Below are 23,741 nucleotides of genomic sequence, written 5' to 3' on the forward strand. Positions count from 1 at the left end.
TGTTTGGATTTTGATCAATAGGTAGTATTTTAAAAGTTATTTGGTTAAACTGTTAATGTAAATGGAGGGGGATTATGAGAAGTGGAGATTTGTACGCAGCTCTTGGAAACCAACAGCACAAGGCTGTTCTTTCTCACCCAGATCACTTATTTTATAAAAGCCTGGTTTCGCATACAAACGCTTTCTCTAATCCTAACTGTTTACGGCTGCCTCGAAGTGCAATTGAGCAGCACCAACCACCCAGCTAGCGCGGAGCAGCGATCCTCGCCCGGCCGGTGCCCGTCACCGGGCGCGCTAGGGCGCTGCCGGGCGCAGAGCGGATCCTAAGGCACCGGCAGCAGCGGGACCGAAGGAGCACGGGCAGAGCCCCCCGGGAGGCAAGGTCCGGTGGCGGCCGCGCTCCCCGCGCTCCGCACCGCCGCCAGCCCCCGCCGCCGCACGGGGCTCCCGCCGGCAGCCGGGTCACGTGTGCGGGCCGTAATCCCGGCGAGGGGGTGTCGTTACCGGGGAAGGGGGCGGCGGGAGGAGGGGCTGCCGCCGATGAGGGCTGAAGCCGGGAGCGCGGCCGGCTGCGGGCGCCGGAGCCGCGGGCGCCGCTGCGGGCGAGGCGGGGGCTGCGGCCGCGGCCATGGCCTGGCCCTGTATCAGCCGGGTGTGCTGCTTGGCCCGCTTCTGGAGCCAGCTGGACAAGTCCGACCTCTCCGTGCCGCTCACCATCCACAACTACTCGGACATCGAGGAGCAGGAGGACGGGCCGCCCCAGCGCGGCGGGCCGCCTCCGCGGGGCAGCGCTCGCCCGCCCGCCCCGGCGCGCCGCCCGCGGGACGCCGCCGCCGGCAAGCCGAGCGGCCGCAGGAAGAGCCGGGCGGTCCCCGCCGAAGAACCCTTCGCGGCGGAGACCCAGTACCGGCGGGACTTCAGAGCGTGGCCCCTCCCGAGGAGGGACGACTTCCCCTGGGTCAGCGCCAGTAGCGGCGGCGGCGGGAGGGACGGGGCCGCCCCCCAGCCCGCCCCGGGACGCGCCGCCTGCGCCCTGCCCGGCGGCGGCGGGAGACCGGCGGTCGACGGCCCCGAGCAGCTCCGGCCGCGCTCGCAGGCGGACGGCGGCCACACCACCTCCTACAGGTAACCGGGCCCGGCGGTGCCCCCGCTCCGCTCCGCCCCGAGCCGGGGCTGCTCTGCCGCGGGCGGGGGCCGCTCCTCCGCAGCGCGGGGCGGGGATGCTGGCGGGCGGCCGCGGAGCGGGGGAGCCGCCACCGAGGGGAGGGGCACGGGCACTGCCGGCTCGCCGGCGAGCTCAGCCTTTTGCCGAAGCAGATTCTTGCTTTTGGAAGTGCGGTCCTTTAAAGCGTCCCTTACGCCCCGGGCGGGTGCCTGGCCCCGGCGGCTCCTCTGCGTGCCGGGGCAGCGGAGCCGGCCTCGGTGCGCACCGCTGGCAGCCCCGCACGCCGGGGTGGGATCCATGATGCCATCCCTGGCGCAGCAGCGCTTTAGCCACCCGCTGCCGGGCGACGCGGCACCTCCGACAGCCGGAGCTGCCCGCGTCCCGTCCGTGCCCAACAGCCATATCCCTCAGTGCTATCATCGTGTTCCCTTTAAAACTCCTGGAATGCGACATTCAAGGCGAGACAAATTACAGCCTTAAAAGATTAGTCAGACAAGAAGACATTTGCAGAATATATCCCCTATGTCATCTAGTGGGCAATGGAAAAAATTGTCACAAACCACTTGTCTCGAGCCTTTAAAAATGAAGTGACTTATCTTAATAGTGTCTTCCTTTCCCTCTGAACAGTATGACCGATTACAGATGCTTATTTTCTGGAACAAGCAGTCAGGTGGGATGCACCTAAAACCAACTTTCGTTCTTACTGACATCCTCCATGAGAGGAGAGCTCCATGGGATTTCAGCTCGTACAGTGCTGCTGTTGAATATTGTATCAGTTTCATATTACTACCACATGCTCCCTCGTAATGATGTTTGGCAGGTTTTAATATACCTATGAGGTATACTAATAGAGTAATTATTTTTGTTCTAACTGATTCACAAGCATTTAGGCACTTATTACCTATTATTATCTACCTAGGAGACATTTCTCTTCATCACTGCAATTCATTAGATTATTTATCATGGTGCTTTTGAGACAAACTGGGGGCCTCAGGGAGGATTACCAGCCTGCACAGCAGTATTGCTTATCCCACTCCTCCTGCACAGGCAGCTATGTGCAGTTAACATGCAGACTCTGAAAGGATAACTGCAGTGCTTGAATTTATCTGCTATTTTCTCCTTTGCCACATCTCACAGGACAATCACAGAGTAATTACTGGTTTTGAGGCAAAGCACTTTTCAGTTTCAAAGCAGCGAGGAATTACTTCAGAAAAACCTGTGTAGAACAAGGCTAGCAAGATTCATCTTTCAGAAACACATCCATCTCCACCTCGTTGTTGAAGCCTACCCTGCCTTTTCAGCCTGACTTGAGAGGAAGGCTGCATCAGCCTGCATTAGAGCCACAGTTTTCCTATAGCTGTTCAAGTGCTCAGGGTCACTTTTCTCACCTTCTTTCCCTCTGACTTGTCTGTTCTTACACAAGGCTCTCAACTACCATCATCAAAGAACAAGAAGTTTACAGATCACAGGACAAAGAACTGGCTGGGGCAACATAACAACATGCAAACCAAAAGAAATTTTACAAAAAGTAAAACTTCAAGGTAGTTGAGGAAATACTTATAACTGAAAGAAGGAGCAGTTAATGACAAGGATGGAGGCATCAGGCAGGGCAGCCATGTCAGAGAAAAGTTCTCATATAAAACCTTTAAAAGCTGTTTGAAGGCACGATAAACAACTGATGCAGACAGAACTATATAAGTCAAACCACTTTTGCCTTATTCCAGTAATTCCCATAGTTTCTTAAGATTATCACCTGGTACAACATTGCAGTTAACTCACTGTACAACTGAGCACACAGGACTCACAATATGCAGCAGGAGGAAAGTTCACAATAGCTTCACAGGCTCCAAAAGTATATTTTCAGTCAGATTTTTTTTTTTTTTTTTTAAGACTAAGCATGTACTTGGCAGAGTGATACTCATTATTAGTTACATTTGGGGTACTGGGTTTGTATGTGGTAGCTTCAGTGATGGAATTCCTGCAGTCTGAAGCAGGGAGGGGGTGATCACAGCACACCTGCCTTTGCTAAGCTGAGCACTCACAATGCACAAGGACATTTCCATGAAAACCACTACAGTTCACTCCTCTCCTCTTACCTTATTTTCCAAAGGCAGCACTGCAGTCTGCAGACATTTGTCCAATATTCAGGTAGTAGCCAAACAGCACCATTAAGGGTTGATATTCTTCATCTTGCTCTGTATCAAAGATGATAAATACCCTGCTTGTTTATTAAACTGTCCCTTGGTGGCCATACACAGCCCCACTGTGCTCTGGCAACAGGGATCTCCCCCACTTGTAAACTGTACTCCCCCAAAAGTGAGAGGGCAGCAGGGCAGTTAGATCACCTGTGGTAGAGGCAGAGCAAGGGGTTTATCCTTATTAAAGCCCATTGTGTCCTGAGGAAGAGGTTGTGAACCCCATGATGTCTTTGGGGGGTTGGAAAAAGGGAGAGTGTTCTACATGAGAGACATGCAGGCAGGGAACACTGCAGCAGATGGTAGAGAGGAGCAAAGGTATGATAACACATGTTTTTTGTAAGGCAGTCTCACTGCCTTGCTAGGGAGAACATTAGGGAGATTCCCTCTTTTCTGCTTGCAGGAGTATCATCCCTTCCCTGTGGGTCAGCCCAGTGAGGAGGGGGAGCACCCCTGAGGACCAGGTTCCCTGCATGGGGAGCTGTGTTCACTCTCCCAAGGAATGGTCATTGGAGTCCTTTATGCTCCAGGTGCTTCAGCAGGTTCTGTGCACAGCTGGGTCAGGCATGCACCATGAGGCTCTTCCTGGAGGATTGGTCACTAACCTCCACCTGTACCTTGCGACTGTGTCAGGTCTCAGCAGCTGCCTGGGCTTCCTTTGTGGGAAGGAGCAGTCAAGACTGTCTTGGACAAAACAATGCAGAAGAGTTGGCATTGATACATGGTCCACTTCATGCTTATAATGACAGTAGTGGTTTTCTTGCTTTGCTCTGTAAGGTGTTGGGATTTCTTTAGGTTTTGTAGTTTGTTTGGGTTTTTTTAATTCAGGAATTTTGACTCTGACAGTCTGTTGTGTTTGTTTCTGTGAAACACCCCTCAAGTGTAGTGTTGAGTCCCCTGGAGCATTCAGCACCATTTGATTTGCTTTTGTGTATCAGTGCAGTGCTCCTGTGAGACTTCATTCTGCACTCTCCTTAAGCTCAGAAGGAAACACAACTGCACACAAAACTGTACATAGTGAAGCTGGTCAGCATGACCTGGCATTTCCCAGAACAAAATAAACCTCTGGGATCAGTGACTGAAATTGGAGGAATCTGTCTATGGCCAGAATAAAGATGGAGGTGGAGGGAGTGTTAGAAAAATACCTGTACTCCTGAGGAAGCTAAGATTTTTTGTATTTTGAAATAATAACTGAATAAAAGGTGGAAGGACAGCACAACTGCCTGCCCTACAAACTATTGCACTGTGTCCCCAGATCTTTGGGCAGCTTCTGTATCCCCCTCAGTCCCTCAATTTTGGCTGAAGTTTTGTGGGGTCTGAATGAAGTCAGACCAAATAGGGCTGCATAGTGGGAACTCAGGCACACGAGGCCAAGGCAAATCAATATAAGCTGCACTTGAAAGGCTAAAATGGGATGTGCTCCAACTGTGAAAAGATCCTGGGGACTGCTGCAGTGGGTTGCAGTAGATTACACCTTACTGATGCTGGAGGAGGCAGAAGAAAGTGCTGAGTGGCCTCTCTGCACTTCCCAAGGGTTTGTCCTTTGGTGTCACAGAAGTGACTTCTCCCTTCAGCAGTAAGTTGCAGGTGCTGTGTACTTTTGGCTTTGCACACAATTAATTGTAGTGCTAGGTCTTGATTGCATTTAGCAGATATTCTAGAAATAGAGAAGTGCTTTACTTAGCTCCCTTAACAGAGGATGAGAGAAGCTGGTGCTGTCAGCAGGATCCCCACCTGGCTCTGTTCTCTGGATGTCATCTTCTTACCTTGTTAGAAAGCAACAAGGATGAAGGCACAGCCTCTCTGCCAGGGCCAGTATTTTTGGGAGGAGAACCCTGTTCAAGGCCCAGCTAGACTATAAATCACTACAGACATCAGTTTTCCCTTCAGTAACCTGCCAGCTTTTGGAAAGCACTTGAGGTGTGTAAGTGAAAACGTTGCACCAGAACTGTAAGCAGTTGTTTTGCCTCTTCTACCCCCACCCATCATCTTTACTTGTACTGGCACTTGGGGAGCTGAGAGATGACTGCAAATTTCTGCATACACATACAATGCAGGCCCTGAGCAGAGCCCAGTCTGCAGTTGGGGTTACCATGACAGGTATTTTAAGCAGGTGTGAGAGTCAAGAGCACCCAACTTGTTTGCACTTGGGAGGCATAGCAGTGAATAAGACCATGCTGGGGTCCTGAGATCAGGAGGGTTTCCTGCTCACCCAGAGTCAGCCATGTTGTTCTGGTGAAGATAGAGCTCATAAAGAGCTGGAGTAATTAAGGAGAAAGGTGCCTGTTGAACCATTGCTCATGATTTTTGGGAATAGCAGGTGGAAGATACCTCAGCAAACTGAATTTCCATCTTCTTGCACAAATACTCAGCACATTCCATTACATGACCATGAAGCAGACATTCTCCTGCCAGGAGGAATACCACAGAATGAAGAGGAATGACACTTTTTCCCATAACTATGGATGCACTCAGAGAGAGTCTTACTTGGCTGTCTGTACATTCATCTGCTTTCAAATAGTGCTTGTGTGGAAAAAAAGAGTGAACTGTAGTGACTCCTTTACTTTGAAAAGCATCTTATTGCAGTTTTCTGCAGCTGTGCAGAAAACAGAGAAAATACCTGCACTTGTGTTCAGCAAAGTATGGGACCAGGGCATGCACCTGAGCCAGCAGGGTTAATAGTACTGTGTGTGAGGAGCTCCATCCTTAATCCAGCAAGATCTTTAAAGGCATGCTTATCCTCAATAATAGCAGTAAATCTTTTATAATCAAGACTTACAGTTATCTTTACATTCTTAAGTATCTTGCTGCTTGGGGAAATTAATACTCAAGCCCTTGATTTTTATGCTATTTAAGAAGTAAGCTTGCTTGGTGGAGGCTTTGGGTTGGATCCAGAGGACTCACTGTGCACAGCAGAGCCTGGCTGGGGCAGAAAGGGCTTGGAGAGGGGCACAGAGGTGTGTGAGGAGAGACACAGTGGGGCTGGGAATAGGGGCTCAAGAGAGCAAACTATTGTGCAAACTATGCTGTAGAACTGAAATGTGGGATTCAAAGACCTTTTCTTAAAGTAGGAAGAATTTCCTCCACTCAAAGTTCACTTGGCCTTAGGTTAGAGTGAAAAAAAGGAAAGCGGGTGAATGGCAGAACTCAAGACCCTCAGAGCTACCCACACATCCCCAGTCACATAGTTCTGATAAAAGGGAAGCCTGTTCTTCACACCAATATAAGTGCTCCTTCCTTGGGCATCTGCCTGTGAGCAAAGCAAGCCCCTAAAACTCAGCTTAAGATAACAGTTTGAGTCTTAGGGATTTGGTATTGTACATTCATTCTAGTCTTTTGCTGTTGCTTCCTTCTTGTGACTTATGAACAGCTCCAGGTACTGCCTGACCTTACTGGAGGTGAGAGTTGAGACAGGAAATGTCCAGGTAGCTTCTCTTTTCCTCCTCTGTAATTCCTGTGCATTGTGCAATGACTTTTCTCTACCCCTCTATTTTTTCCCCTCCTTCAGCCTTTCCTCCATTTCTGTCATTGTGCTGGGCTCTTTGGCTAGATGAGAGGATGGGCACAATCTGCCCCTGTTTAAAGGTTGGAAGGGCACCCCACCAGTGTCTGACATGGTTCAGAGGAGAAGCAGTTTAATGGCTCCATTATCCAGGAGGGCTCCTGACTTTGTTTGTCATGCAGAGTCTCACTGTGACCATGACTTGTAACATTTGCAATCCTCCATTTGCCAGGAGACATCATAGCACTGTCCCTGACCTATGGAGGTCTTTGCCAACAAGTGGACTTAGCCTGTCCCTTGGGAGAGCACTGCTGGCCACCCAGCTCTGCCTGGGCAAACCAGTTGCACGGCCCTAGCAGTAGCCTGTGAAGAGCTGTGTTGCAAACAGGGAAACATTTCACACCCCACACCTTCTGCAAAACCTCTCCCACACCAGCCTGGCTTCCCCAGGGGACATCTAGAGTAGTCTGTACTTTCAGAAGAAAATAACAGGCACCCCAAGTTTCCTTCTGAAGGGAAATTTGGAGGAATGTTCATTGTGCTGTTTAATTCTCACTAGTGTGCTGGGTATGAGAAGGAAGAGGGCAGAAGGATGAACATGGACTAGGTCAGGCAGCATAGCTTTCAGTTATGGTCAGCTATTACAGAATGAGCCTTTTTCTCCAATTCTTAAATAAGAAATGTTATGCAGTGGCTCAGAACCGCCGCTGATAATTAATCATGCAAAGCAAACTGTGACATAAAGATGAGGTATTAAAACGACAACTGTTCTGGCATTGGTGGTGTATGACTATCAGTGCTGAAGATAAATCTGTATGGAAACAGCAGCCCCAGCACTGCAAACAGCACTATTGGGATTCCCACTGTCTGCCTCCCTGTGCCTAACAGAAGTGCCCTCCACCTTGGTGAAATTAAAAAGCTTTCTGGGCTAGATTTTCACTAGGTCAGTGAAATAAAAAGGATTTTGCAGACAGCTTTCTCTGCAAAGCAGAAAACATTAGCAGAGCCCATGAAATGGGGGAAGGGAAGAGCTGAAGGCAGCACATAGGCTGGTCATCATGTAGTTTGCAGCATCCAGCAGCTTGAGCTGCAGCAGCAGCAGACACTGGAAGAACAGAAAGACCAATCCCAAATCCATCATTCCCAAGTCACGCTCTGAAGGCTGCAAGGCCACTCGATGAATGAGGGTGGGGACATCTCTCCTGCCTGGCTCCCTGTCTCAGCTGTCTGACAGCGTGGTACAGGCAGTCCTGCTCACCCAAGGCGGGAGGTGGCACATAAACACCAGCTCAGTGAAACAGCTCTCATCAGTGCTGGGCTTCATCACAGCACCCTGGTAATTAATACTCCAGTGTTGGGGTTTTTTTGTTTTCTAGCCTATACATTATTTGTACTCCCACTTTCGCCATCTCTCATCACCACCAGGGTTAAACTGTCCCAGCAGGCCACAAGCCTCATTCTCCACACTGCACTGATTCAAACCTTCCCCTGCAGACACATCCCCACACATTACAAAAGAAATTCCCTTTTCTCAGACTCCATTAACTGATGTTGAGAAAAAGCAAAGAAACAGTTGAAAAAGCAGTGATTTATATGATCAAAGCACTGTGGCAACCCACATGCAAAAAGCTATTTTTTAATTGTTCCTAGAGTGAGTTAGAGGTAAAGAAACAGCAGTACACAAAAAGCAGCCCTTCCCTTTTGATCCATACTGTTTTAAAGCCTGTGTGCTACTCAAGAGTCTTTCACAACCCCAATAGTTTAGTACTTCAGGTACCACTGTGTCATTTCTATTTATGGAGATCAAAAATCTCACCCCTAGGTTGTAAGAGTGGAGGACAGAACAGAACTTAAAGAGAGCCTGGTCACTGAGTTTCCCTCCACTGTGGGTGCTTGCAGTCCCAAAGTAACCTGACAGCTGCTGCTGTCTAGGCACAAGGGGAGGAGGAGAGGGGTGCAGTGGGAAGGATGAAGATTACTATCTCCAGCAGCAAAAGTCAGTCTTGCATTTTCATTCCCAGCAGCAGCTGGCTGTCACACTACACATGGTACAAAGGGGAAGACAGTCTCTAATCTTGTCACTTGACATCTTACACTAACATTAAAAACAGGTCATTCCTCTTCCCCAGGCTTTGATCAGATTGACTCCACTGATGACTCCAAGACTGATTTCTAGTCAAGTCACCAGACTGATATTTGGACTCATGTTCTTTCTGACTCTTGGCTATGCAGCTGGAGATGGGAACATATCCTGCAAGCTTAGAGGCAGAGCAAATTTAGTGAGCTGCACTTTCTTGACCAAAGGTTTTTCTTTCTTGTTTTAAGTACCTCAGCTCCCAAAAGGAGCTAAGCTGTCTCTGTTTTGCTCTGCCCTTCACTTTTGGCTCACTTTTGGGTTCCTTTAGAGGAAAATCCCAGTTCCAAGTCAGAAATACTGCTGTGGTGTGGGCCATGACTGTATCTGCCCTGTTTCTGATTCTGTGGGGAGCATTTCCTCAGTGCATGTAGGTGCCTCAAAAATAGTTTTGACTATCCAGGCTGAGAGGAGAATGGTTTGACTTCCAGCCAAAATGAGGGTCTTGTGATCTAAAAGGACTGTATTTGGGGGCATGCCAAATCAGCAAATGATCTGCTATAAAGCATCAAGACAGAGTTGGCTGCACAGGCAGGCAGCACAGTCATTCATTGAAAGCTGGAGACACACTCCATTGCAGCAGGGAGGCCAGTCAGCACAAGGATGAATGGTTAGGAATCAATGCCACCAGCATTCTGGAGGAAATTGGGCTTTATGTGGAGCAGCAGGTTCCAGTTCCTAGAAACTGCAGGGATGTAACTGATGGTTTTATACCATTTTGCTGGTATTTTGCCCAGTAGCTGTGTCTTCCCTCTGGCTGTGCAGCACAACAGAGGTCAGATTTAACTCAGCTTTCATTCACATCTTGGATTCCCTGCTGAAGGGTTGCCTTCTTGGGGCATTGCTTGGCCAAAATCACCTTTCTTCAAAAGTGCTGCCTTATCCTAAGGTGTCACAAGAAGAGAGCAGGAATGCCACCACCAGCACCAGGGGAGCTGCCTGGGCACTCACCTGCTGCCTGAGCAGGCCCAAACAACATGGTGTGGAGAAGGCAGAAGGTGGCAGCTCAGGACAGCAAGAATAAACTGATTATAAACAAGATTTGCAATGCACATAGACAGCCCTGACAGGGCCTGGCTTTGCTTTCCAACAGCAGGAAGTTCTTCCACAGGACATTATCATGATATACTGAAAGGATCAAGTCCAAACTACGCATTCTAGAATAATACTCCACACTGGTGCACTTTAAGTTGGATACTTAAAAGAGGAATTTGCAGCTATTACACATATAGCAAATAGCATGCTTGGGAAAATGAAACTCAGAAAGGCTGTGATCAAAGATAAGCTTGACACATTAAAACAAGCTTCAGTCTTACCCCTTGATCTGTGTATAAGCAGATAGTAAAATGTGGTTATTGAACCATGCCAGGGTATGAAAATAAGATTGTCATATCTCATTTAGTCACCTCTCCTTTTGCTACAGAAGCTGCCTGAATTGGTTGCCAGAGATACACACACAAACAGTGCAGACTTCTGTCTTCCTGTGAGCAACAAGATAGCTCAGTTGGCTGCTACTGCAGCATTCAGAAAGTCCTAGTGGCAAGGGCATTAGTGAGGCCTGTTTAAGACAAGGAGTGCAGAGGAGCAGAGGCAAAGCTGCAGAAGGGAGCTGGCAGCTGAACTAAGCACACCCTGCAATACTGTTCTTTGATGCTCTCAAAAGGTGCTGCCCCTTTCTCAGTGAAGTCTCTGCTCCCATTTCTCAGACGACCCTTGGCTGACTTATTCTTGGAGCAGCAAAGCATTCTCAGGCATTATCACGCAGATTTAAAGAACTTTCCCCCATCTGAAGGAAAATCATCAGCGTAAGCATCTGCCAGCTGAGAGTTGTCTCCCTTTGGATGCATTTCAGACTGAGGTGCCACAGCTGTGCAGCACAGCACACACTGGCAAGCATGCCTGCTGCTGAGAGCCACAGCCAAGTGTGGCAACATCAGCAGGCTCTTGGCATATGTGAGGGCCACACACCAGACCAAGGTGTCTTAGAGTGTAAGTGGCCAGCATGCCAGACAATGTTTTACATTGAAAGTGCTCAGTGGGCTGGCATGCAGAAAGTCACCCTGACTTCTTATCCAGGAAAAAAGCATCAATGACCTCCAGGAGAGAGCACATTTTGTAGGAAGAAAGAAGAGTTAAGTGAGGGAATCCAGCTAATCTGTGCCCCGTTCCATCTTTCAGTCTGGGCTTTCTGAGAGAAACAGGCTATTAGGCTCAGTTCTTTTGTTCTTGATATGCCTCAGAGTTCAACCTTGCAAGCTGATTGTAATCTACCTTGCCTTCTGGCTTTGCAACTGCTCTGAAGAGAAGGAAGTACCCTGTGAGAATGCTGTCTTTTACGAGTTCTTCTGTCTTGACAATCTCATTTCAGACAAGAGTATCGCCCATGGACTGGAGCAAAACCATCCAGGCCTATAAAGTCAAAACAAGGCTTCATTATCCCAGAAGACCATTTTGTTCAAGAGACAAGCTACAAGGCAGACTTTAAGGTAATTAGCAGTTTTTAAAAAATCCTAAAGTCAATGTGCATAATGCCCAAAATCAGGAGTTCCTTGTATTTGATTGCTGTGGTACATGTAGGATAAAGCCACATCCACGTTGACAACTGTTTTGTCACTGCCCATTAGGTAATGTGGCCATCCCTTGCCTTCAGAAAAGCATGGTAGACAATCATAATTCAACCTGAGACAAAGATTTTAAACTGCATGACAGAAGGTTCAAGTTGGATCCTCAGTTGGCTGTCTTACCTACAAGGTCTGTGTCATCACCTCTGTGTGTAAGGTGCCACTAACACCTTCTGCACTAACTTAGAGCAGTCAGTGTGGACTAGCACTAGGGTTACAGAGTGAGATTCAGCCTCTGGGCACAGGGTTTTGCCTGGGAATCTTTGCAGATCACTGCCTAAGGAACAGCAGCTGCCCAGACAGCACAAAATTCCCCCTTGCTGTTGTGGGCAGAAGCTGCCCCCACTGTGAGTGCCAAGGAGGATACAGCTGTCATGAACAGCCAAGCTGCACAGCTCTGAGTCTTTGGGATTTTCCTGTGAGTTTGTACAGTTTTTTTTCTGTGAGTTTCTCTACACCAGCAAAGATAATTTTCTTGTTGTGAAATACAAGTGCTACTGAAAATCCCATGAGGAAACATTCTGTGCTCAGCATTTTCCCTGACAGGGCCCCCCACACTCCCTGTTCCCAGAAGAAAGGAAAGAGCACACTGACAAGGCTCTGTTTTAGCTGTGTTTTGCATTAGACCACCAAGGAGAACAGCACCTCCCAGCCAACCACAGGAATTGTGCACAGGCTGCACTGAATGACTCAGAACACAGAGCCAGGGCTGGGGCTGAGCTCCCCAGCTGCAGTGTGCTGTGCCAGTAGAGGTACCAGCAGTTACTCCAGGGCCACATGGAAAAGTAAATCTTTGCCTTGGAGGGGACAAGGAAGAAGTGTTTAATCAGCAGACAGTCAAGTGCCTCCTCCGCAGAGGATTGCTGGCACACTGCTGCAACAAAGCTCACGGTGGGTATAGCCAGCTCTGCTGAAAGTGGGACAGTGACCTCAGGCAAAACAGAATTTGCAAACCTCACCAAAACTTCCTCCTTGCTCTGAATAGTCTGGGCTGTTTACTGAGGTGCAGCAATGAGGATAGACCTTGCATTAAACCCTTAAGCCTTATGTTTGACCCTCGTTAATTTGATTTTGCATTTTGACCCTAGGGAGTCAAAATACAGTGTTCTCCAATTTGTCAGATAGGATGCAAATAAGGGGGTCCTAGATAAACCCCTGAAGGTCCCTATCCCAGTTCTTGAGGAAGAGAAAGAGAAAACTAGAATCCTAGACACAAACACATGTTACCAAGGACACTGACTGTACTCTGAGCCATGCAAGCAAAGGTTCCATGTCCTGGAGCCCCAGGGCACCATCACAGTCTAACAGACAGCATGGCAAAGGTGTAGCCAGGAATGAAGAATGATGCCAAGGAGCCACCAGTCCAAACAGAAGTGAGACTCTCTCTGGCCATTAGGACTTTCCCTCTTACCTGAAGCCCTGGGCTTTGCCAGACATGTGGGAATCAGGTTTATGGTATGTTCTGACAGCCTGTGTGTAGGACTCTGGCTACACAGTCACTGAGCTGTGCATATGCTGTTTGTGACATCTCAGTTGTTCCTTAGTGTGTCAGATGCATCCCCAGAGGAATGGAAAAATCAGAGCAATGAAACAACATAAGCCAGAGATCAGTAGCTTTCCCTGTTTCCCTATACTCTCTTTGCCTGTAGTTTTGCACTTCTTTCTCTGCTTGGATGGTATCAGCATACCCAGCAGAGCTTTCGACCCTTTCATGTTTTATGGCCAGATTCACCCTGAGTCCTGGACTGGATGCACATCTACAGCTATCCTATATAAAATCCTTTGTGTTTTCAGCATTCGGGATGACAGAAGCATCCAGGTGTCCTTCATGCTTCAGTACATCTACAGGGGCTACATAATGCATGAAATTCTGATTCCACAGACATGAGAGAAAGCAGACATTGTTATCTCTGCCCTTCTTCCAGGCATGAGAAGTTTACATCCTTATCCATGTCCTTGCAGTCTAACAGCCTGGCATGTCCAGTAACTAGTTTTTCTCCTTTGGGTCCTCCAAGTCTGCATCTTTATTCACAGCAGACATAGACTGTGGCCCCATAAAGCATTACAGTGGAGCATTTTGATGGAGCCTGGATGGCATTCTCCAAAAGTTTAAAGACTAGATTGTAATTCCTCTCACTTAAATCCAGCACCCATCCAGCAGTGTATTTGTTGAGATGCTTGTAGGGCATTTTCCAGCAGGGCTTTGTGAAGGGGCAGCTCTTCATCTTGCAGGGGCTGGGTCTGGCCAAGGCCTGCCCAGCCATGCTTATCCCCATCACACCACATATCTCAAGGTCCATGGGCTGGGTTACAACCAAGCCCCTCCTCGCTGGCCCAGCATCACACCTGCCCTTGAATCACCCTGTACAGCAAGGCCTGTCTCACTGTTGGCCAGCCATGGGCCAGCACCTGGGCAGTGGTTACAGGGAGAGCAGATAGATCCTCACAACACCCCAGGCCCCTCAAATTCTCTAGACAGTTGTATCCTGTGTGACACTAACGCTTTCTCCTTTCCTCACCCCACCAGATCCCAGATGTGAAGACCAGGTTCTCCCCCAACCCTTCTGCTGTTTTCCAGGCGCCATCACGGATCCTCAACGTGTGAACCTGGGCCCCCTCCTTACACCCAGGCAGCTGAAACCCAGAGTGTCTGTTAAGATGTACCACTATGCAATTTTCATGAGGAGTGTTAAGATCAAAGAGCCGGTGTTATCACAAGCAGCTCCAGTGATTAATGATATGCACACACACTTTCTGTTAACACAACAACCGCAAAGCGCTGGGTTCAGAGCTGGCAAAACACGCTGTGAGGAGTGACCTAATTTTTCACAGGAGCAGGTTCATTGCTATGCCAGCTGGCGTCACATTAGGAGATTGACTTTGGGCAGGATTGCAGGCAACGTCCCTACTCGCAAATACATAGGGTAGGAGGCAATACAGTTGCAAGCAGGATGGATAATTAAAACCCAAACCAGTTTTATTTAGCAACACCCTCTAAATAGGCCACTGAAAGACAGGGAATAGTCTGGCTGACTTCTGAACTTCTGGGGGGTTTTGGGAGTAGAACCTCAAATGGCATCAGCAGAAAGCACAGCTTCAGAGGGGCTGGTCTGAACTTCCAGAGTTGTTTTAGAAGCTGGAGGAAACTGATGTCACTGAACTCTAAAATAAATCTGGTACATGCAGTGTCTTGGGCCTGTAAGGCTGGGAATTTGGATATTTCCAAAATTAGAGAGCTGATGCAGGATCAAGAGAGGACTGAACTCCAGGAGATAGCACTGACAGCAGTGCACCAGACTGATTTAGAGTGGAGTGCAGGGATACAGCCAGGCACCCACCAGACTCCTCCAGAGGATCTCAGATACTTATGTAATTTGTATAGCTGTTAGGGTGACTGTAAATATTGTACATGGATTTTACCTAAAGCAATTTGTGATCCTTTAATGAAAAGGATATGCTTATACTTTTAATAAATGTTAACTCTTTGCATATGCAAGGTGGAAAATATTGCCTTGAAATTCCTAAATTATCGCCTGTATATTGGTAATGCTAATGCTAGGAGCAACCACAAGCGAATGTTACTTAGAAATTCTTCTTTAAAAACAATGTAATGTAGAATGTAAGCCATCTGTCATTTTTAAGATAGGCCGTTTCCAGTGTCATTGTTCTGAAGCTGATTTTTTTAGACTGCTGTGCATTTAACTTTTGCTGAGGTACATGTGTTTTAAGAAACATTTTTTTAGCCTTTGTTCATTGAGACTTTACAATTTCTATTTCGATAACTTATTCAATATAATTAGTCTACTGCTTATTTAATGGATTTACTAATTATTTTGGGGAAAAAAAATTGAAAAACTTTTACTTTATGTTTGCAACACATATGTGTTGTCCAGAACAAAGGGAAACTATCCTCAGACTTGAACAGTGATCATTAATCTGTAATGAAACAGACTTTTAACACAGGAGGATTTTTTCTTAACCTTCTTACTAGCTCCAGTCTAAGGCAAATTTGATGAATTTGGGGGATTCTGCAAACACATCTGCATTGTATAATTCCCATAAGAACAACTTTTGAGCTGTTGGCATGTGAATTGTATTTGCAGTACATGCAGACAGTATCTTCTCACTGCATTATGTGAGAATGTAATGGTGCCATCCCTGTTCACTATAGTGGGACAGAACACAACCACCAGTAAGCTGCATTTGCCTGGGACAAGGGATGGCTCTTCCCACACTCACCCTTGGAGAAACCTGCAGTAATCCCAGTGCTTGCCAAAATAATTTTTCAGGAAATTCATTTTTCAGGAAATTAATTTGAAGCATTCAAACCGTGCTAAAAGTTTTGCATGTTAGATGTTTCTAAGAATTCAATCTGCTTGTTTAATCTCTTTATAATGTTTTTAACAGTTTTGTTCAAACAATTTAAGTTCGTTTCAATCCTGGACTTTATTAACAGCAAGGAAAAAAAAGGTAAAAAGGAAATTGTCTATTATTTCTTCTTAATTGACTGTATTTCTTTAAAAAAATGACCCAGGTTTAAACAGATTGGTAATATAATAAGATTGTATTTTATCAAATGGACTGGATTTAATTTAATAAATTAAAATGTATTTTGGCTATTGGTTCTCTTTCTTTTTTTTTTTTTTGTAAAATACAACCCTCAAATATTCAGCCTTGCAGTGCAATTTGTCACTGCATGACAGCAGAGCACAGTGGACACCAGGCAAGGCATCAGGGATGCATCCAGAACCGTCAGCAGTCAATTCCTTACTGCTGGAGCTTTCCCCCAGGCACAGTCCCAGCAAGGACAGCTTGAAGGCACACCCAGAGCTGTGGCCCAGCTGCATTCCCTGTGAAATGCAGAGGATCGATCCACTTGGATGTAGATGCTGTGCTCTGAAATACTTCCTGCAGTAGCCACACTGTGCCATGTTAAGATTCACCTCACTTTCACTCTGCCATCTCACATAAATCACAGGAAAAGGTGATAGCATTGGATGTTAAAAGAGACCATTGCTTTACAGTTATTCCCAAGAATTATTTTAGTCTGTAAAAGTGCTGAAGATACAACCAGCTTCCCTTGACAGTGCAATAGCTCTTCTAGCTATGCCTCAAAAACTTCCAGGAGAAAGCCAAAGGCTCACAAGCTGCTGCTTAATGTACATGAGCAACAAACAGAAGGAAAAGTGAGCAGGTACTTATCACTGTAAGGTCCAGGGTGATGCCACTGGCTGTCAATGTCTGCAACTTACCTGATTTTCTATGAAAAATGCCTGCCTCAGCCAAATTGAAAGGTATCACACCAAGTTCCTCTGAAGAAATCAAATCTACATGGCTCCAGGGAGTTGTGATGCCAGGATTGCTTCCAGTACTGCTCTCACACTAGTATTTGTCTTCCCAATTGCTCTGGGCCCATGTCCAAGTCCCTCAAGGATTTTCGACTGTGAATCACACTGCAAGTAAGGGGTATTTGACACATAAATATCCTTTAAAAAGGAAGGGTTTACACCTGTAACTTTAGGATTTACTACCTCTAGAGTGACACTGAGCCTGCTTGTTTTGTTTAATCCTGCTGACACCTGGCCTGTTGGGATGCTGAAGGTGAGTTTTACTTCAGGGAACGGTGAATACCTGCACTGCCACATGCTCAATGTAAGTTTTGGTATGGGAAATACACCACTGCTCAAAAGAGTTCTTGTGAACTTGCAAAATTCACAAGCAGCGTGTTACTGCTTGCTTTCCTAAACTGCATGTTTCTGTCTGCATTGCACTAATTTCTTTGAGAGTGAAAAATGGGATGCAAAGCCATCCCCTCTACCTTACTCATCCCCATTTCCTCTACCTTGGCCACTGTGATAATGTCTGATCCTAAGGGCCAACCTGGTTTGCCACAAATGGATTGCTGGTGCCATGCAGCCCAGAAAGGCTGTGTTTACTTCCAGGGTAGAAGGCACTTCTGTGATATTTAGCACTAAAATGTTCTGCAGCATTTCCAAAGACAACAGCGTGTTAGTCCGTCCACAGACACCCACGGCTCCACCTCACAGGGCGGGGAGAACACAGAACCTTGGTTACTTCGCTTACTCTCTCGGTTCCGTCCGTGAAGTGCCGATGCCCCGCGAGGGAAGGGGGTTGGTGGGATCTTTGAGCGGGTCTCTGTGAGGGGGTCCCTAGTGGAAAGGAGCTGTGAGGGGAATCTCTGAGGGGATCGCTATGAGGGAGTTTCTATGAGGGGACGGAGCTGTGAGGGGAATCTGAGGGGAAGTCGCTTGTGAGGGGAGGTCTCCGTGAGGGGAATCTCTGAGGGGAGGTCGCTGTGAGGGGAATCTCTGAGGGGAGGTCTCCGTGAGGGGAATCTCTGAGGGAAGGTCTCCGTGAGGGGAATCTCTGAGGGGAGGTCTCCGTGAGGGGAATCTCTGAGGGGAGGTCGCTGTGAGGGGAATCTCTGAGGGGAGGTCGCTGTGAGGGGAATCTCTGAGGGGAGGTCTCCGTGAGGGGAATCTCTGAGGGGAGGTCTCCGTGAGGGGAATGTCTGAGGGGAGGTCGCTGTGAGGGGAATCTCTGAGGGGAGGCCTCCGTGAGGGGAATCTCTGAGGGGTCTCTGTGAGGGGATCGCTGTGAGGTCTCCATGAGGGAAGGGGCTGCCCCGTGCCCGACACCGCCGGTTCCCGCCGCCCCGGGCAGCTGAGGAGCCGAAGCCGTCGGAGCAGCCGGGGCCGGCCCGAGGGAGGGAGGAGGCAGCAGTTAGCGGTGAAGGACTAAAGACATCGGTCTGAGAAAGCAAAGTAGTCGGGGGGAAAGCAGTGTGGTGGTTTTGGGGCTTTTTTTCCGTTTGTTTTTCTTTTTTTTTTTTTTTTTTTTTTTTTGGTGGGGGGGTGAGTGGGTTGATTTTTCATTTTTGTCTTTGCCTCTTGCCCTCCAGCTTTTATTTGGCAATAAGTTCAGCTAATTTTCCCCAAGTTTAGCCTGTTCTACCTATGGCAGTAACCAGTACACGATGTCCCTGTTTTTATCTACCGACTCGGTTGATCTGCCCAGGGCAGTGGTGGCATCCCCATCTGTGACAGCATTTAAAAGACACGGAGATGTGGCACTTGTAGACATGGTTAATGGTGGGCTTGCAGTGACTAGAGGACTTGGTGTGGTACACGATCCTGACCCACATGAGGCATGATACTTTCTCCTGAGTTTTGAAGGGGAGTGAGAGCAGCTGGGTGGGTGTCTGGCAGCTGGCCAACCTCAACCCACCTTACTTTTCAAAGGTCTTTCACACAAATTAATGACTTGCTCTTTAAGCTGGCTGCTCTGGAAGATGAAAGGTTGGAAGGGCTCTGCTCCTGGCTTCCCCTCCCCCAGCTTCCAAAACCAGGAGCTTTTTAAAATAACTAGGAAAGGGGAAAATTACCTTTTCCTTCAGATCAATTCCTCAACTACCAATTCTTATACAGAACTAACTATGACATTCTGAATACACAGAGCACAAAAATACCTCTGGATCTGGAGAAACTTTGAGTGACAGGTGACAATCAAGACAATCCTAGCACAGCTAATAAAAGAATTTATTGTAAACATACGTATATTACACAATTATACAGTATAATACAGATAACATGAAGGATTTAAACACTCAGCATTACAAATAGGGGCAATATTCATAAAGAGATCTTTAACTCTTCAGAAAGCCAGAGAAATATACCGTAACATTTCAACACACTGCACCTGCAGCATTCCACAAACACCTGAAGGGATGTGTGAAATTCCACAAGCTCTATCTTACCTCCAAGCAATTCCCACAGGAACTTCTCACCAACAAAATTTTTCTCCCACCACTATTCAAAATGCAAATAACTTGTTGAAAACGTTTCCTACATCTGAAGAACTAAACAAACATGTGGTTTCTATCTGCTTTTAACAGTTTATTTTTCTTCAGCAAACTTTATATACTAATAATATAGCATCTCCTAGGAGAATAACCTGTGGTTGCTCAGAAATAGCAATAGATCTCCACTACAAGAACCCCATTAAGAACAAGGGGTCTGTACCTGCCTGCTTGAGGGCCAGGTTTAGGACTTTTTGAAACTCCATTCCTCACAGAAAAGCAGGACACAGGCAAAGAAGCCACTATTTGCAAACAGATGCCCAAAAACGAGCTCCTGCATCCTCAAAAGCTGCTCTGGGTGTTACCAGAATCCCAGAAGCAAAGCCTGCAAGAGGCAGGGGCCGGAAATGCATGTGTACAGAATCACAGAACATGCTGAGTTGGAAGGGACCCACAAGGATCACTGAGCCCAACTCCTGGCCCTGCACAGGTCACCCCAAGTCACACCACGTGTCTGAGAGCATTGTTCAAATGTTTCTTGAACTCAGACAGGTTTGGTGCTGTGCCCACTGCCCTGGGGAGCCTGTTCCAGTACCCAATCACCCTCTGGGGGAAGAATCTCCTCCTGATATTCAACCTAAACCTCCTCTAACTCAGCTTCATGCCATTCCCTCGGGTCCTGTCACTGGTCATGAGGGAGGAGACTGGTACCTGCTCCTCAGGAGGATGCTGAAGACCACAGCGAGGTCTCCCCTCAGTCTCCTCCAGGCTGAACAGACCAAGTGACCTCAGCTGCTCCTCCTACAAGTTCCCCATCCATGTGGCCATCCTTTGGATGCTCTCAATACCTTAATGTCTTTTTTTCTATTGTTGCACCCAAAACTGCACACATAACTCGAGGTCATTGCAGACCATAGCACAACTGAGTTTGCCCAGAAGGCTGTTCCCACAGAACCTGCAAGCTGTTGTGATAGTGACAGGGATCCTGAAAATGCCCTTCCCTTTCATCAAGTGTACAGGGATGCCTGAAAGCAGTACAGACCCCAAGTTCACTACAGCCTACAAAGCTCAGCTACCTGGCGTCCTCCCAACTCACACTGAGATGAAACATAATCACTGCTGCTCAACTCCGTCACACTGACCTCCGCCGATAAAGTAATGTCAGGGCTAAGCTGTGCCCTTTCCTTTCACAGGCAATCCTGCACTCAGCTCACCCCAACAAGCCAGGATTAGCTTTTGAATCCAGAGCATCTGTAATGTCCTTCCTAGGGGGCATTTAAGTTCTTCTCTGAATGCTGTTGGATTTCATCCATTGGTCCCATTTCCTAGATTCAGGGGTCAGGTTCTGCCACTCTTATATTCAACAGAACTGCAGCTCCATGTTAGCTGTGATGAACTGAGAGGGGCTTTCCTGCAGACCTCAGTTTTATTTAAGGTGGAGAAGACAGGTGGCATCCCATCTGAGATACATGGTGCTTTCTTCAGTTTAACAACTGCATCAAACTTACACTATTCTCCTTCCAAGTCTGAAATCTCTAACTGAAGCATTTTTCACAGTTCCTGCATGCTACTGTAGTTACCATTGCCTGTCTTCTAGCCCCAAAAAAGCACCAAAAGATAACATTCTGCTCCTACCCCGGGCCAAGAAAGGTAACTGTAGTTTAATGTTTATAAAAGGCTTTGTATTGTCAAAGCACGGCACCAACAAGAGCGAGGCCTCAGTACACCCCTGTGAGGTAGGTATCCTGCTCCCCATGCTCAGCCATGGGGAAACTGAGGCACAGAGTGATTAAATCAAAGGCCATGCAGCAGATCAGAGACCCAGCTGAGATCAGCACACTGGAGGTTCTGGCTGTTTGGCCCATGCTCCACCCATGACAGCACTGCCAGACAAAACAAGCATGCTGAAAACACGACAGTCCCACGGGAGTCCCACCAACTTCACAATGGCTTAGTCACACTACCAGCAAGCACCCGTGGGGCAGGACAAAGGGGTGGTGGATGTGGGGTGGTCAGGATGTTGCCAACGAAGCTTTCTTCAGCAAGGTGTTGATAGCCACGCTGCAGACATGTCTCCCTCACCAGTGGTGTTCCTGAGACAGGTAAGTGCTGGGGTTAGTAGCAGAACTTCCTCCTGCAGTCAAGACATCAGAGGATCTCCCCACAAGCAGCACATCTTTGATTTTTTTCGATCCCACCAGGCCTCTCTGTGTTGAACAGAACTTAAGCCACAGCAGTGCTGCTCCCACAGCACTTCACAGTTTAAGCTGATGCTTGGTGAACACTGCTACAACATTAGGACTTGTACAGTAGCACTGGTCATCTGCCCTCCAGCACTCTTCAAACGTTCTGGCAGCCTGGGGAGGCACTCGCTGGGCAAGGGAAGCATTTCAGCCAGCCCAAGCCCACGAACCCTGAATATCATCTTTGTTCCTCTCCTTCCCCATGCAGGACAAATGGCCACTCAAATCTTTCCAAGCCTGAGTGTGGTTTGCTCATCTTGCTTGAGGATGTGCCAGTCTACCCTTTCCAAGGTGACTAAGAAAGGTGGCACCTGAAACCTCCTCTAGAGAGGCAAGGAATTTGGATAGCTGACACTTAGCTGAGTAAGCTGCTGACAAATCTACCCAGCTGTGTTCTCAGTCACATATATCATGCTCAGGCAAGAATGGCCAAGTTTGCTGCTGCCATCAGCCTTCTGCTCCCCCAAATCCACACCTAATCCACCCATCTACTCAAATGGCCCACCTTACAGAGCTACCTTTGACTCTTCCCATATTTAGAGTGCCCTGCTCACTGCATGGGGAAACCAACTCATACATAGACTGCATTAAAAAAATATCATTTCTCATCTTAAAAACCAGTTCAGTCTCACCAGCAGAGCCATCTCAGAGGGACCAGGCCTGTGGAGTCTCCCACAGCTAGCAACTCGATGCAAACTGACAATGTTCAGCCACTGAACATACACTTACCAAGTAAACACTGACATTTAAAACTTGATTTGGAACAGAGCATCATTTTGTTGCATTAAGGTGCATCTTTAATTGGAGGTAACAATCTAGTAGCCCAATGTTATAAATGCAGTAGTGTCCTACAGAAATACTGGATTTGTCAGCCCAACTTCAGTCATAAATCCACCTTTCCTGTAGCACCTTCTCTGCTATATTTCATTGCTCCTCATTTAGTATCTTCATATGTTTGTTTGTGAGGAAGTCAAGAAAGGGAATATTACAGATGGCTTTGTGAATATTCATCACTGTGATCTCTCTTGGAGTCCTGCAGGGAATGCATCAGAGATGCTATTATAATACACAAAAAACCACATGTCCATAAAGCAGCAAGTAAAAAATAACAATCAAAGCAAAAAAAGGATGTAAGAGAAGGTGCCAGAGAAATTCAGGGAAAGCATTAAAATATCACAGCACAAAAAAAAGCCACTCAAATGACTGGGGGGAAGCCTCTTGGGCACTGGGTCATGAAAATCAAGTACTAAAGTATGAATTCTTGAACCTGTATACCATAATTGTTGTGTAGGTTCTTCTATATATAACATGTACACATACTTTTCAATACATTATGTAAATATTTATATATTGCATACAAGTGAATATTTAAACTGAGTGTTTTCTCATAGTGGTTGGGATTTTTAAAATCAATTTAACCTATCCCAAATCATGCTGCTGAACAAAAATCGAAATGTGGCCTAATCATTTGATATTAAAAAAAAAAATCTTTACTGTTGAGGGTGGTGAAGCACTGGACAGGTTGCTCAAAGAAGCTGTGGCTGCCCCATTCCTGGAAGTGGCCAAGGCCAGGTTGGATGGGGCTTGGAGCAACCTGAGATAGTGGAAGGTGTCCCTGCTATGACATGGGGTGGAACAAGATGATCTTTAAGGTCCTTTCCAATCCAAATGGTTTCATGATTCTATAAAAATCACTCAGCATCTGATGCAGAAAAGTGTTTATCAGTAAAATAAAGAGATTATTTAGGTTAAGTTCTGGCAGGCCATGGCTAAGCTGTCTACACAGTAACCTGTGAAGGACAAGAGTGAGCAGGTCCTTCCAGTGTGGCTCTGCAGAAACGGCTCATCTGCCTCTGAGGCACGGCAACACCAGAGAACCCTGCCTCGGTTTTTAAAGTTTATGTTCCCATCCTTTCCCCCTAGGGGCCACGAAATGACAAACCCCTCTCAAGGCTTGGTTCTTCTCAGAGTGGAGTCCATAAATTCCCTCAGTGTGGTGGTCTGAGCCACACAAAGCCTCACTAGAGTCCTGCAGCCCTAGGCCCTGAGTGCAGTGTAAGTG

General features: G+C 47.3%; 2 protein-coding genes across 6 annotated transcripts in view; one reads left to right on the forward strand and one right to left on the reverse strand.

Annotated features, from left to right (window-relative positions):
* The first annotated feature begins 551 nt into the window (after positions 1 to 551).
* MAP6D1 (MAP6 domain containing 1) lies at positions 552 to 16,235 on the forward strand. Its single transcript, XM_056498809.1, has 3 exons — positions 552 to 1,125; positions 11,365 to 11,482; positions 14,145 to 16,235. The coding sequence occupies exons 1-3, from the start codon at positions 629 to 631 to the stop codon at positions 14,220 to 14,222; spliced, it is 693 nt and encodes a 230-aa protein (XP_056354784.1). The 5' UTR covers positions 552 to 628; the 3' UTR covers positions 14,223 to 16,235.
* A 2,922-nt stretch (positions 16,236 to 19,157) lies between these two features.
* The window catches only part of YEATS2 (YEATS domain containing 2), a 48,440-nt gene continuing 43,856 nt past the window's right edge, over positions 19,158 to 23,741 (reverse strand). For 3 of the 5 annotated variants that reach the window (XM_056498780.1, XM_056498782.1, XM_056498779.1), the window contains one exon: positions 19,158 to 22,712. In XM_056498780.1, coding sequence (XP_056354755.1) covers positions 22,604 to 22,712 — 109 coding nt within the window. In that variant the 3' untranslated portion in view covers positions 19,158 to 22,603. The remainder of the gene's footprint in view (positions 22,713 to 23,741) is intronic. The other 2 variants (XR_008841187.1, XM_056498781.1) reach the window with 2 other exon arrangements.

Source organism: Oenanthe melanoleuca, chromosome 9 (assembly GCF_029582105.1).
Source record: "Oenanthe melanoleuca isolate GR-GAL-2019-014 chromosome 9, OMel1.0, whole genome shotgun sequence".
In the NCBI taxonomy this organism is placed as follows: Eukaryota; Metazoa; Chordata; class Aves; order Passeriformes; family Muscicapidae; genus Oenanthe; species Oenanthe melanoleuca.

Bases quoted from the DNA above. Each gene is read 5' to 3' on its own strand.
- MAP6D1 (XM_056498809.1), top strand. From the start codon at position 629: ATGGCCTGGCCCTGTATCAGCCGGGTGTGCTGCTTGGCCCGCTTCTGG. The intron at 1,126-11,364 runs GTAACCGGGCCC...ATCTCATTTCAG, and splicing joins GGCCACACCACCTCCTACAG to ACAAGAGTATCGCCCATGGA. The intron at 11,483-14,144 runs GTAATTAGCAGT...TCACCCCACCAG, and splicing joins GCTACAAGGCAGACTTTAAG to ATCCCAGATGTGAAGACCAG.